At 41.3% G+C, this 12,831-nt stretch overlaps 1 protein-coding gene across 2 annotated transcripts in view; it reads right to left on the reverse strand.

Annotated features, from left to right (window-relative positions):
• TSPAN4 (tetraspanin 4) overlaps window positions 1–12,831 on the reverse strand; it is a 187,460-nt gene that overhangs the window by 12,909 nt on the left and 161,720 nt on the right. For both annotated transcript variants that reach the window (XM_059474419.1, XM_059474420.1), the window contains exon 4: window positions 4,161–4,262. In XM_059474419.1, coding sequence (XP_059330402.1) covers window positions 4,161–4,262 — 102 coding nt within the window. The remainder of the gene's footprint in view (window positions 1–4,160; window positions 4,263–12,831) is intronic.

Below are 12,831 nucleotides of genomic sequence, written 5' to 3' on the forward strand. Positions count from 1 at the left end.
TAGGGTTTGTGAAAATAAACAGATACTCAGTCCTTGCTGCAGACAGTTTTTTAGCAAAGCCTTGTTTTCTGGTTGTGTGAATGGGGCAAAGAACTAGAGACAGAGTAGGAGGCCTTCTATACACCTTTTTCCACCATCACTGTAAAAAGTGATGAATAATATAGTTTTGTTCTAAAAATCATGTTTAATGGGTGGTGGTTTCCAGTAGTAATTCTAAAGTATGGCTTGATCTAATAGAATCAATGACTGAGAATAGGGAGATGGGTCAAATTTCTTCTCAGTTACTGTGGTCTAAACAGACATGAAAAGGTATTACACAGCAGCAAAAGTGAGCTGAATTTGCTCACTTTAGTGAAGCTAATAGGTTTTCTGCATGCTTCTCAAATTACTGCCCGCTTAGTTAAAAGTAGAAGTGCTCAAATATTGATCACAAAGATGCTGAGGATGAAGCAACATTTTAAAAATTAATGCCTGTTTCTCATTTTCTAATGATCTCCACCTGTGACTTTAACCAGTCCTGGTGGGTAAGGAGTTTAATGCAATTCAGGGCAACTTACCTCCTAAACTATCAGAATTTTAGTCATGTTTGAAAATCACTTTGTAAGCTTTCGTAGCCTTCAGTCATGACACACAGAATTCATCTCCTTGTGTTTCTGATCCTTTTAAGGTTTGAAACGCTATTGAAAAGGCTGAGAGTTTGGTTAGCTGAAGGTATTAAAAAGAAATCAATAGAATGTTCTGATTTGAAACAGCTCCCTGACCTAGAGGCTTACTAGGACTGCAAAATGAGTCCAGTGCCTTTCCTCTCAAACACTTTGCAGGTTTGCAGCTTAACCCAACTCCTTTATTGGTAACGTGAGCAGCTCAGGCATCAGCCAAAACTGCAACTTCCTCTTAAAAGACAGGAAGGGAAAAACTCAGTTTTCCCCTTGTTTCCAGTGTCTTGAAAATGGCAGGCTTCTGTTTAAAAGAGGAAAATAATTTCTCAAGGCACAAAGGCTTCAGAAAAGAAAACCTTCCTCAAAAGGTGCTCAGGCCTTTCACACTTAGACAATCACCACTCACAAGTCACTCTGTGCTCTGGGCATCCACACTCCCTGTCAAAACTCCCCTCTGATTTGTGACTGGCCAATCCCACAAAAGTCAAATGCCATCTAAACGTGGTTCCTTGGAAAAACTTTTTCCTCCTTTTTTCAGCCAAAGCTGCCATACACAATAGCACCTACTGAATGCAGAATGGGGGTGGTCTCTACCTTAAATCTTGGGAGAAATTAAGAACTATGCCAGAGTGTGAAAGCTACTGCTTTAACCACTACTCAGGCTCTGAAAAATACTTTTACAAAGAAAGGGATGCAAATGCAGAGGGGACAAGGAGTCATGATGATTTCTGTTACTGTCATGTTTTTTACATGGCACTTTTTTTTGTGAGGCTGCTGTTTTCCATCCACATACAGACACAGCCCATGGCTCAGCCAATGACTGATGTCTCCCATCAGGAAAAACTCTGTCCTATATGGCATCGTGGTTGCTCTGCTGTGGCTTTTGGTGAGAGCCTTAAGAGACAGAATGCAAACAGGAAGCCTGGGCTGGGATTTCCCTTGCAGAAAATCCCATGCATCACCCTAATCCTCCAATCAGTGATTACACTCTACTGATTAGGGATGTAAGAGATAATGATTATTACACAGAAACCCCCCAAGTTGGCATTTAGATAGCTCTATTCAACTGCAAAGTGTTTTACATAATTAACCATGATGGGATTGTCTTTGCTGCACCTCTGCAATAGTGTATTCCCACACAGTTTTGAAAGATACATGTGAGAACCAATTATGCAGAGTGGCAAAAATGGATCTGTAGGAGCTCTTTGCTGTTCTCCTCAGTGCCCAGCATGGAGAGCACAATGACTCTGACACTGTGGTACTGCCAAGCTGGCACGTGGTAATTTCACAGTGGTCATGAGACAATTATGTCCCCTGGCTGCACACAGCCCATGGAGTGGCATTTTCTTGTCACCTTCTGAGCTCCTAGGAGTTAGCTAACATGAGTTTCATCTGAAACTTATAAGGTATTCTTTAAACTGTAATGGGTTTCAAGACCTAAGGTACTACCAGGACAAATGACCATGATCTGCAGCACTACACAAATCACAGATTGAGTCCTGCCTCAAACCCAAGCTGGTCACTGAACCTGACCATTTCCTTTAAGCAAAAAGCCAGGTCTTATTCTTTGGAGAAAAAGAATCTACTGTGCTGCTGAACAACAACATGCTACCACCAGATCCATCTAACTTGGGTTTTTAGCTCTTGGATCAATTACAGAGCCCTTTTCCCCTCCTGCTCTCTTTTTAAGCACTGCAATGACATCACTAGTTCATCTTTGCCTGTTTATATAAGGTGTTTAAAATTTCTGACCATAATGTCAGTTTCCAATTTTTTCTTTTTACATCTTTTCTGAATCCAGTCCATGAAGATTTTGAAAAAATGTGACTATATGAACTAGACATTACATATATTCATACACCTATTTTACAAAAAGGGGAAGAGAAATATGGTGTTTATATGTCATGAAACCTCCAAAAACTGCTTTTCCCCCCACCTTTGCTATATGCTTTTTAAGACTTCTTGGGGTGTCACTGAAAACAGATTAATACTTACTACAAATATTTTAATACTAGTAGTTTTTACTACATTTTTACTACATATAATTAAGTTACTGTAAAAGAGTAAACTTTCTAATACTGTTGGATATAAGCAATGATATTAAAAATATTATCTGTATTTCACATGGCTTGCTCTCAAGCTAGCACCACCAAATGCATTTCTCTTGTCAGTAACTGATGCCTTCTCATATTTGATGTATTGGAAAAAGGAAAAAGTATTGGAAGAGGAAATTATTAACAATATTGCAAGATGCTGAGGCCTTTTAAAGGTAACTGAAATAACTTTTCACATGCAGTTGTTGGGATGCAGGACTGAAATTAGCTTGTTTCCTGGACCTGAGCTGTTTGCCCTTCACACACAGGAGTATTGTAGGCAACCTACTGCACTCAACACAGGTCCTGCAGACCCAAAGATACACAAGGAGTTTGGCCAATCAGTTCTTTTGCTCTGTTAGCAATCTCAAGGTTTTAATTTCTCAGATAATTTCTTAGCAGTCTGTTGCTCCTGTTATCTTGTATTGTCCATAAGAGGAGACACTGGGAGCACTGGGAGGAGTTACTGTCTTTGATCCATTTAAGACATCAGGTAAGACTAAACCCCTCCTATCTGTACCACACTTGCACCTCTGGAGGAGAAAATGAGAAGGCTATGCAAGATTTCTTGAGTGAAGCCAAGGCAGTGCAAGTGCTTCTGCCTAAAGCAGGAGAAAAGCTGGAGCACTTTTCCATTCAAGAACAGAGAACATGAAATCACAAATATCACCCCCAGGAGAAGTGACTGAACTGAATATGAAACAGGTACAGAGCTAATAACCCTGAACTGTCAGTGATGGTGTTTTCTCAGACAAGGACAGAGGAGGAAGCCAGCTACAATGTTCACCAGTCCTTAGCAGATGAACACCGGCAGAGAGCTGTCAGAGAATCAGGGCAAAGGAACAGCAGTGACAACACAGCAAAAAGCATTCCCAGTCCACCTGTGATGGAGGATGATTAAATTCTGCTGGGGAAAATGTATTGACTGTAGGAGGAGGTTACAAATGCCATGCTCTGTTTCCATTTTGACTCACTAGTGGGAACAATAGTAGCAGTGAAAGGAGACAGGACAGAAATTAAAAAGTGGTTGAAGAGGTTCTTTGCTAGTATGCTCTTCATCCCAGCATAAACCACCTCTTTGACTTTAAAGAAAAGGTACAGCTTGTTTCCAGTCTGACCAGCTCCTTCACACTCCACATAGCACAGGGCTGCATGATTATTTAGGCATCAACTTAGTTTAACCTTCTAAATGGAAGATGATACTTCCTATTAAAGGAGAAATAAATAAAATAAATAAAAAATACTGCTTGTTACAAAAAGGAGAGAGTTTGCTTGCTAATGTGCTGACTGGGTGGAAGAAAGAGAGTGACTTGGGATTTGGAGGTTTAATTAGGTTCACGCCCAGAACATGCTGTTACAGAACCCAGAAGGTAAAGAGAAAGAGGTAAAAGAGAGAGCTCAGACTTACATCTGTTTGGATGATGCTCCATGCATTAGTGAGGCCAATATTTCCATCTGTCCCATACAAGTGAAGTCCTTTCTTCAGATCCCGCTGAGCATACTTGTCAATCTAAAACCAACAACAAAAGACACAGAACTCAAAATTTGCTGACTATTACCTTTCAAATCAAAGAGCATGGAGCATAGAGCTGTTGGACAATGGTCCTGTACTGAAATGAATAAAAGTTTAACCAACATTTTGTAAATAACATGAGGAGTTCCTCTTCTGAGCTTATGTTCCTGTTTCCTATCACAGAAACCTTTACTACATCTTTTCCCTTCTCACATAACTACCAAAGTACTACAAGGAGACTGGATGCAGTTTAAGCACTCATTTTTGCAAATAAGCCTATCTATGAAATCATTCATCTACACCCAGTGTTTCCTTTTAGTTTAGTATATCTAACTGGGACCAAGTGCATTAATGTGTACTCCTCCACAGTGGAAAACAGACAGACACGGTGCGTTCCCTAGTGATTGCCCCTCTGGAACTTGTCATTCCAATGGGAAGGACTGTCTAAAATGATGTAACCAATGCTAATTTTAAGTTAACAGAGGCAGCAAAGGTATTCTGCTTCTCCCATACACTTAGGCTTCACTTCTGATTTGTGCAGTCAGAATAGCTTCCTGACTGCAGCTGCAAAAAAAGTGGATGCAAAGTATCTTGCACAATGTTAAAGAGGAATTTTCAACCCACTACATCATAATTATTAAAGGAAAAATAAAAAGTTACTCAACAGTATGACTACAAAAATACTCTGACCTCAAAGCTCACCATGTCCTGGAAGCCTCTGCTGTATGTGCAAAAGATTGTGCTTGATCTGTCCAGTTCTTTTGCTTCCTTCCCTAAAGTTTACCAGCATCATGTTGAGCCAGTAATAAAAAAGCTTTGAGGCAGTACAAGAAACAGCACAAGTTAAGATTAATTACAACTTAATCTCAGCACCTTAACTATCATGCAAGGCCTTTCTCATGGATGCCTTCCTTAAACAGTAGGTGCTGTGATCCCTCTGTAATTATCATGTAAGCTGCTTTTGGCTTTACACAGAGATTATACACAGTCACTGGTACGTTAATTAGAAGAGAACACCAAAGCTGAAAGCTGTCATTAAATTTGGAATTAGTTGAGAAAATTACAGGCAATAAACGATAAACTTATATGTGCTGGGGATTCCTAGCATTCATTTAAGAATTAGATTGAATTGTGTTTCAGCTCTGCACTTACCCTCAGCTCCCTGTGTCTCAACTGGACCTGCTGTGATCTCCAGCAGTGCCATCAATTAGGATGGAAGGGCAGGGTTGTGATGCCAGTCTCAGAGAGGCCTGGAAATTTAGTTAATGTCCTACAGAGGCAGTGAGGTAAATTAATTGTTGGAAAACTAATTCTTATTCAGAAACTGGACAGAGGTGAAGAGGAACAGGGTAACTAAGGGCAGATGAGGACAGAAATCCAGCAAGGCAATCTGTTACCTTGAAGATGAAAGAGAAAGGTTTATTTTAAATATTATCTCACCTGAGAATATCTGGCGTGTAGAGTGAGAAAGCTACACACCAGCCTTAGGTTCATATCAGTAATTCTTATTTGAAGGGTAAATGCCATGTTAAAAGGATGCAAAATGCAAAGTTTGCACTTCCTTAATCAAGTTTTCCTTTGCAATCTTGACATCCTATTTGAGATGGATAATGATAATTTATTAACTTAACATTCACAGAAGATCAAGAACAAAGTTTTGTTAGTCCATGTGTGCTTTAACATGGTCTGAAGAGATTGTGTCACCAAGCATTCCTGATCTTCCTTCTACCTGGAGAAGCCTCACTAGCAAGCGACTTGCTGAGGCTTCTTCATAAAATTAACCACTTTTGCTACACAAAGAGTGCAAGGCCTTTATACTGGGAACACAGCTGGCATCAGATTTCCATATTTCAGAAACTGAGTAACCAGCAGAGCATTGGTCAAGAAAACAGGTATTATGTGACCAGTTCTCCTAGTGCTATTTCACAAAGCCTCAACATCAAGTCCTGCACATGATATGACTCACCATTATTTGTTGTTTTAAAAATAAAGTGCCTGCTTGAATCTTGCTTGGAAGATGATGTAATGATTTTTTGGAATCCCACACCACGCATGTGTCTCATTTCCTTATCTCCGTCTCATCTCTGTGCAGGCTACAACTTTGAAAGAGGCAAACACATGTTGTGGAACATGGAAGTGCCAGATTGTTTTACCTTTTTATTTCATGTCCACTGACAGGGAAGGCATCTGGAAATACCAGTTTTACACATATATACACAGTGAGAACTTAGATTGATTTGAGTGATGGTAAAGGTAGGACTTTACATAGCTCTGTTGTACTAAAGTTTCCATCTGACCTTCTAATTAAGTGTGCTGCACACACAACAGTATGCTGCTCTCTGAAGAGCAGCTGATTTAAGATCTCTTTGTCAGACACACAGAGCTACTCCTTGAGGCACTCACACTCTTCTGTTTGCTTACACTAGGGTCAGAAAGGTGTTAATCAAACCCTAGGAATAACCTTGTACAGAATGACTGAGTTTGTGGGTGACGACGGGGCTCCAGGAGAAAGGGGGAACAGGGATCAGCCCTTGGCCTCCTGGCACTTGTGTCTGCAGCTGAAGCAGCAGCAGCAGGAAGCCCCCCACCCTTTGTGTCTCCCCTGTTTCCATTTGTTATTAATGTGTTACCTTGCATGAATTAATCAGTGTGATGTAGCCTTGGACTTCCTGAGAGCCCAGATGAAATTGAACAGGAGGGCTGCTCTCGTTCCCACTGAGAGCAGCTCAGTGTCTACGTGCAGTTCTATTAAAAGCACATTGACCTCTGCTCAAATAACCTGTGTGCAAGGTTATAAGATGGGTATTTTTCCCCCAGTTGAAGCACTGCTTAAAGCTCTAGACATACAATTCCTACTGGCTTTGACTAGAGAGAGGTAAGTAAAACCCAAAGTCGATTTGTGGGGCACAGCTGGCAAGTGCTCTTCCAGGTCCTCCTGTTTCCTTCTAACTTCAATTCTTTTCCTTCCTCAAAATATTTTTAGAATAACAGGAACTTTTCAATATGCCTTTATTCTAATTGTAACTTTGATTTAAATAAAAACTCCCAAAACACCCCCAGCTGTCTCTTCTGCCTTTAATTTAATTTTTTCAGAAAATGATCTTTCTGAAAATGAAATGCTGCGCCACAGTGATTCATCACATCTTCTGACAAATGATCCTACCCAATATTCACCAATCTGTCAGCTTCCCTTGTTTGTCTCTGAGCTACCAGTCTTCAGCCAGGCAAAATGTCTATCTCAAACCTGGACTGAAGTATTATATTTAATATTCTGCAATTTGAATCTGCTGCATTCTTCCATACACAAGCCAGGCCCTTCACAAATCGCGGCTCTAGGGAAGTAGCACAAAGAAGAATAACAAAAACTCTGCAGACAAACTGTTGCTCCAAATAAAGTGCCTGTTTCTAGACATGTGGAATACCACATCTTTAGACTAAAGAGTTTCTTAAAGATTTGGTAGCAAGAACCTTTTATCAATCTGTTAGTGAAGAAGAGAAAAATTCTTTTCCTCCTTGGGATTCATTGGTCAACAGATGAGAGTTGAAAGCTTGAAGCTGGCATGCCATCCATGCAAATTCCTGTGAGCCCTGGGTTCACAGACACACTGGAGCCTTGCCCTTGCTTCTCAGCCCCATCAGGTTCCAGTGGTGTTTCTGGTAGGTTAAATGTGTCCCAGTGTGGAGATCCACTACAATCCATGCCTTCAAGAGAAGCCCTTCTTAGAGCAGAGCATGCATATTGCTGCACTTTACTTAAGCTAAGATCCTGTTCCTACTGAAAAGAAGAAATATTTCCTCACTGATTTCCATTAGGCCCTAATAGGGCTCAAATCTCTCACTGTCCTATTAAAAAGACTTTCTCAAAAATATATACTGATCTAAAGTGCACAAGTCATGTGCAGAGAGTTTCAGGCAATGAAAGAAACTCAGTATTTGAACTGCAGAAAGGAAAGCTACAAGAGATGTGGCAGGACTGGAGAGAACCTGCCACAGAGGTCAGAAAAAGTGGCTGGAAGCTGGATGCAGCTAGAGAGAAAGGGCAGGGATCTCTCTGAGCCTCACCTGAACTACAGCTGGGACAAAACATTGCCTAAAAAAATCTTACTCCAGCCTGCATATAAATTCAGGCCAAATTAAAGTGTTTCCTTCTTAATCTGCAATCCCTTGAGGCAGCTACTTAAGCTGTAGCAATGCACACGTAAGGCTGCTTTTACTGTCAGCTTTGTCCCCTCATTGCCTCAGAAACCCAGAGCCTCTGAGCAGAAGTGTGGCTGGCTGGCTGACAAGCCTAGCTGGAGAAGCCAGCACACTTCAAGAGGACCTGGGGCTGTCAGACTCCACCTTGTCTCCTTGAATAAGACAAGCTAAGAATAATTGAGGATGAGATAAAAACTATGTAACAACAGTGACAACAAACTCCTGCTTAGCACAGACATGCTGGAAGCACTACATGAACATTCTGCACTGCAAACAACCAGGTTCATAATTAATTCCATCTCTGCTTTACAGATGGGGGGCTGTAGGGACCCTCTCAGTTCCTGGGGGTGATTCCACAGACCTCCCACTCTGTCTAAATGAAAGGCTTTGGAGTTTATGTACTTATTGTTAAGGTATGAAACAGAAGACAAATACTGTTCCCTCAAGAAGCTCAGTCCTGTAATTCTGCCTCTGATAAGCAGCAGGAAGTGCTTTGAGCAAAACATCTTGGGCAAACAAGAGAGTTGTGTCTGTGCAGAACAGGGGTATTATCAGTATTTACAGCTAAGATGAGGCACGACTTTGATCAAACTGAAGCTCCAGCAATACTGAAGGCAGAGTCCTTCCCTTGTCCCAGCACACTGAGAGAGAAGGTAGCTTTACTGGAATCTTCCCTGGAATAAAGGTCAAAAGAAGGCTTTGGGGGGATCCTTATTAACTCCTTTTGAACTTGTTGAAAGCATGAGATGTCACTTAGATTGGGCATAGCCTTTAGGAAAAGGCCAGAGGATGCCAGCTTTGTAACCTGCAGGCAACTGGAGACTTTTAATTTCAAGCCTCAATGCCTTCCCTACCACAATGTGAACAAAACTTCTCCCCAAAAAGTCCCCTAAACTGGAGAAAGTCTCTCAGCAGTGCTCCAATATAGGTAAGCAAATATTCTTGACCTTTCTGGTGATTGCTTCCCCTACCTCTGTGCCTCTCCAGCAGAACAGGAGAGGCTTTAAGGAAATGACAAAATATCCAATAGTTTCCCACCGGGCAAAACTTTTAATTTAATGCCTTGATAATCATTCTCTACAAATAGCAGGCAGTGGGAAATCGAATGTAAACAGAAAGTTCCTAATCTATAAGGTCATTTGTGGGAGTCTTTGCCTGCTAAGAAGAGATGAGATTGATTGTACCAACAGTTAAGGCTTGTTTTAAATGAGATGTCCCCAAGCCTGCCTATAAGAAGCTGAGAGCCATAAAAGCCTCACCACTGAAGTCTTCCTTACACCATCTGCCTAGAAATAGAAATCTTGTAAGATTTTAGTAAATAAGAGCTACTGCATGATTTTTGGTGATATTTGGCAGTTAAGGAACAATATGCTAATTTCTTGCCAGTATCATCAATGTTGCACATCTCCAGAACACTTCACTCAGCGCTCTGGGATTCCCTTCCTCGTTTTTTCCCCAAAAGTGAAACAACTTCAGGACTTAATGTTTAGGTTTTTTGTTTTGTGGGTTGGTTTTTTTTTTTTTTTTGTAATTGCTTCTTTTAACACAGAAACCCACTAGCTAGTGAATTCTCTTCTCCTAACTTGACTGCAAAAGCCAACATCAAGCATCACCTTACAGATCTTCTAAACTTCAATAATTTAGTTGAAATACTTATTTCTCCAGCAGTGTTTGATATCAAGAGAGATGCACTGGCACTAGCTGTGTAACTTCAGAAGAGTAAAGAATACAGGAACAGAAGATCAAAGGAAATGGTCTGGGAGCAGAAAGAATGAATGTTTCTGAAACCTACTGGCTTAGGTCAGCTGAGCGAAGACCTTTCAGCTGTGCCACAGGCTCTCTACAGAGTCTTGAAAAGCCACTGCTTCTGTTGTTTCAGCTATTTGTAAAACAGGAATTACCTGACTCCAGTCATACCATAAAATTAATAATACAATAAATAATTTGCAGTAGGCATTTGAATATCAAACCCAATGTGGAAGATGAAGCACTTGTACAGAATCTGAGACAATGAATGGATTTTCTAACCTGAAAGAGAGAGAGAGAGGGAGGAACCTTCCCAGCACTTAGAGGTAAAGCTGAGCTTCATTAGGAAGCAAAAGGAAGGAAAAGCACATCTTGCACTGGCCTGGAGCAGGCAATTGGTGAAACCATAAGAGAAAGAGCCTCCCTCTATGTGCTCTGGCAAGAACCAAGAAGTTGCAATGGTGTTTAATAAGAAAGTAATGGAGTCAAAGAACTTGGGTTTTTCAAACCAGCGTTTCCAGGGCCATGGTTTGTGCATATAATTAATTGCAGTTTCAGCCACTGTCTCCTGCCCACCATCACCTGCTGCTGTTTGAGTGCAGGCAGCAGCAACCAGCTGAGGCTGCAGGAAAGGAGCCACTGAAACATCCCTGTACTTTCCATACTATTGAAATGCCAATGAATGCCACAGCAGCTTTAGTTCCTCTGTTTTAAACAGGAGATCACAAGGATGGCAAGTCACTAGAGTCTGCAACTCAAAATCTTTTACGCAAGAGCAGATTGAAATGTTTCTAGCAAACTGCATCAGATTTTGTCCAAATGATGCCTTATAAGGTCCAAGGGAGAGACAGGCATTTTACCATTGTTTAGCTTCCTATTACTGCTGGTGTAAGGGGAAATACACTGCTCTGTAGCCAGAGGCCACAGCATGTAACCTGTTCTTAGGCACAGCAACAGCTGAATTACTTGTGAGTCAGGTCCCCAGGTTTGTTTAAATAAAGCACATCATAACAACCTCAAAATGTTAAGCTGCAGCTGTGCAGTTTCTTGGCTCATTTAGAGAATGAAGCCAGTAGCAGAGCTAACACCTTATTTCAGCTGTCTGTTAGTATGGCACAGGTACTGTCCAATGAGATAGTCCAAGACATCCTTAAAAAAACCCTCAATCTTCTTTATTTTTAGTGAAACTGGGGGTGGAAGGTTTAAATATGAATTCTTGGCTTGCTGCTTCTTGTTTTAAAGGAGTTGGAATGCTGCAGCAGACATGGGGAAAGGGCTGGGTGAAACTAGGCAGGTAAATCAAATCAGTTGCTTACAAAGCCTGACATTGCAAAGTAACTACCATGTTATTAAGTCAATTCTTCTTAACAATTATGGATTTTGGTGACAAAAGCCTTACCAGTGTGTTGGAGGAATTTCAGGTGAGTGAACACTGAAGTGCATGGCTTTTGTGACATACCTAATTATAGAGTATTCAGGATACATTTGCTGCTGATTCTGTAGAAGGAAACTTTTGTTTACATAGAAATAGGCTCTTCTTCAGATTATTAATTATTGTTATTATTATTATTTCTGGTTGGGAAAACCCATCCTCAACAGCAGTGACACTGGCAAAGCTGTGAGTCATTGTGGTCTAACTGTGCCATTTCTCTTCCACAATGAAACTCCCTTTGCAGCAGGTTTTCTTCATGTACTTGCTCCAAAGCTGACTGACACAAAAGAGCTTCTGTTCCCTTTCTCCAGTTACATTTCCCACCAAGTGTTGCTCTCTGCAAGCCTCCCCTGCCTTCACACATCAGCCTCGTGTTCCACAGATCTCCCAACTACCCTCAAAGCCCTCCTCTGGCTCCTGTGCCACCCCTGCTACTCACTTCAATCGTCTTTCCCCACACATGGGCCTGATTCACTCCTTTCCCTCCTGTCCCAGAAAATGGTAATTTTTGCTTGATCTCTAGTGGCCTCAGGAGCACACCCGTGCCAGGGTGTAAAGAGTCCTCTGAACTATGCTCATGTACTGAAATTCCATGCACACTGAATCCAAGCCAGCAGAAAAAAGAAATACTCTTTTCAAAACCTATGTTGAGCATATGCCCAGGTTATCTGTATTCGGTTTCCTTTTAAAATTTTAAAATAGATAATCACTTTCATTTATCCTCAACAGTCATCAGTATCACCTCAGATAAGCAAAATGGGAAGGATGCTAATTAACATAATACATGAAGTTGAGCCTTTGTTTGCCAAGAGACATGAAAGGTGGGTTGCATTTGTGTTTCAAGTGCTAACAGCCTGTTATCTCCAACTATGCAGACCCAAAAAAGAGCACACACATCCCCCCACCCACCTAGGGATGCACACACATGTCAATAGAGCCTTAGATCCAATTAGCTGCCACAAAGGCTTCAGGACTGCAGGGCAAGAGAAAGCAGGGACACAAAGCACTTCCCTTGTAGGAATGAATGACCCCCGTGTGATTAGGTACCAGGACCAGTGACATTGGACACATAATCCTTTGCAGAGCTGTGGGCTGGAAAAGGGAAGGCAGCACTTTGCTCACAGAAATGAAGAACTTGGCCATTTGCCCACTGAGCCATTTGCTGCAGCTGTCCCATGGGATCAAACTTGG

Source organism: Ammospiza nelsoni, chromosome 6 (assembly GCF_027579445.1).
Source record: "Ammospiza nelsoni isolate bAmmNel1 chromosome 6, bAmmNel1.pri, whole genome shotgun sequence".
NCBI classification, from domain to species: domain Eukaryota; kingdom Metazoa; phylum Chordata; class Aves; order Passeriformes; family Passerellidae; genus Ammospiza; species Ammospiza nelsoni.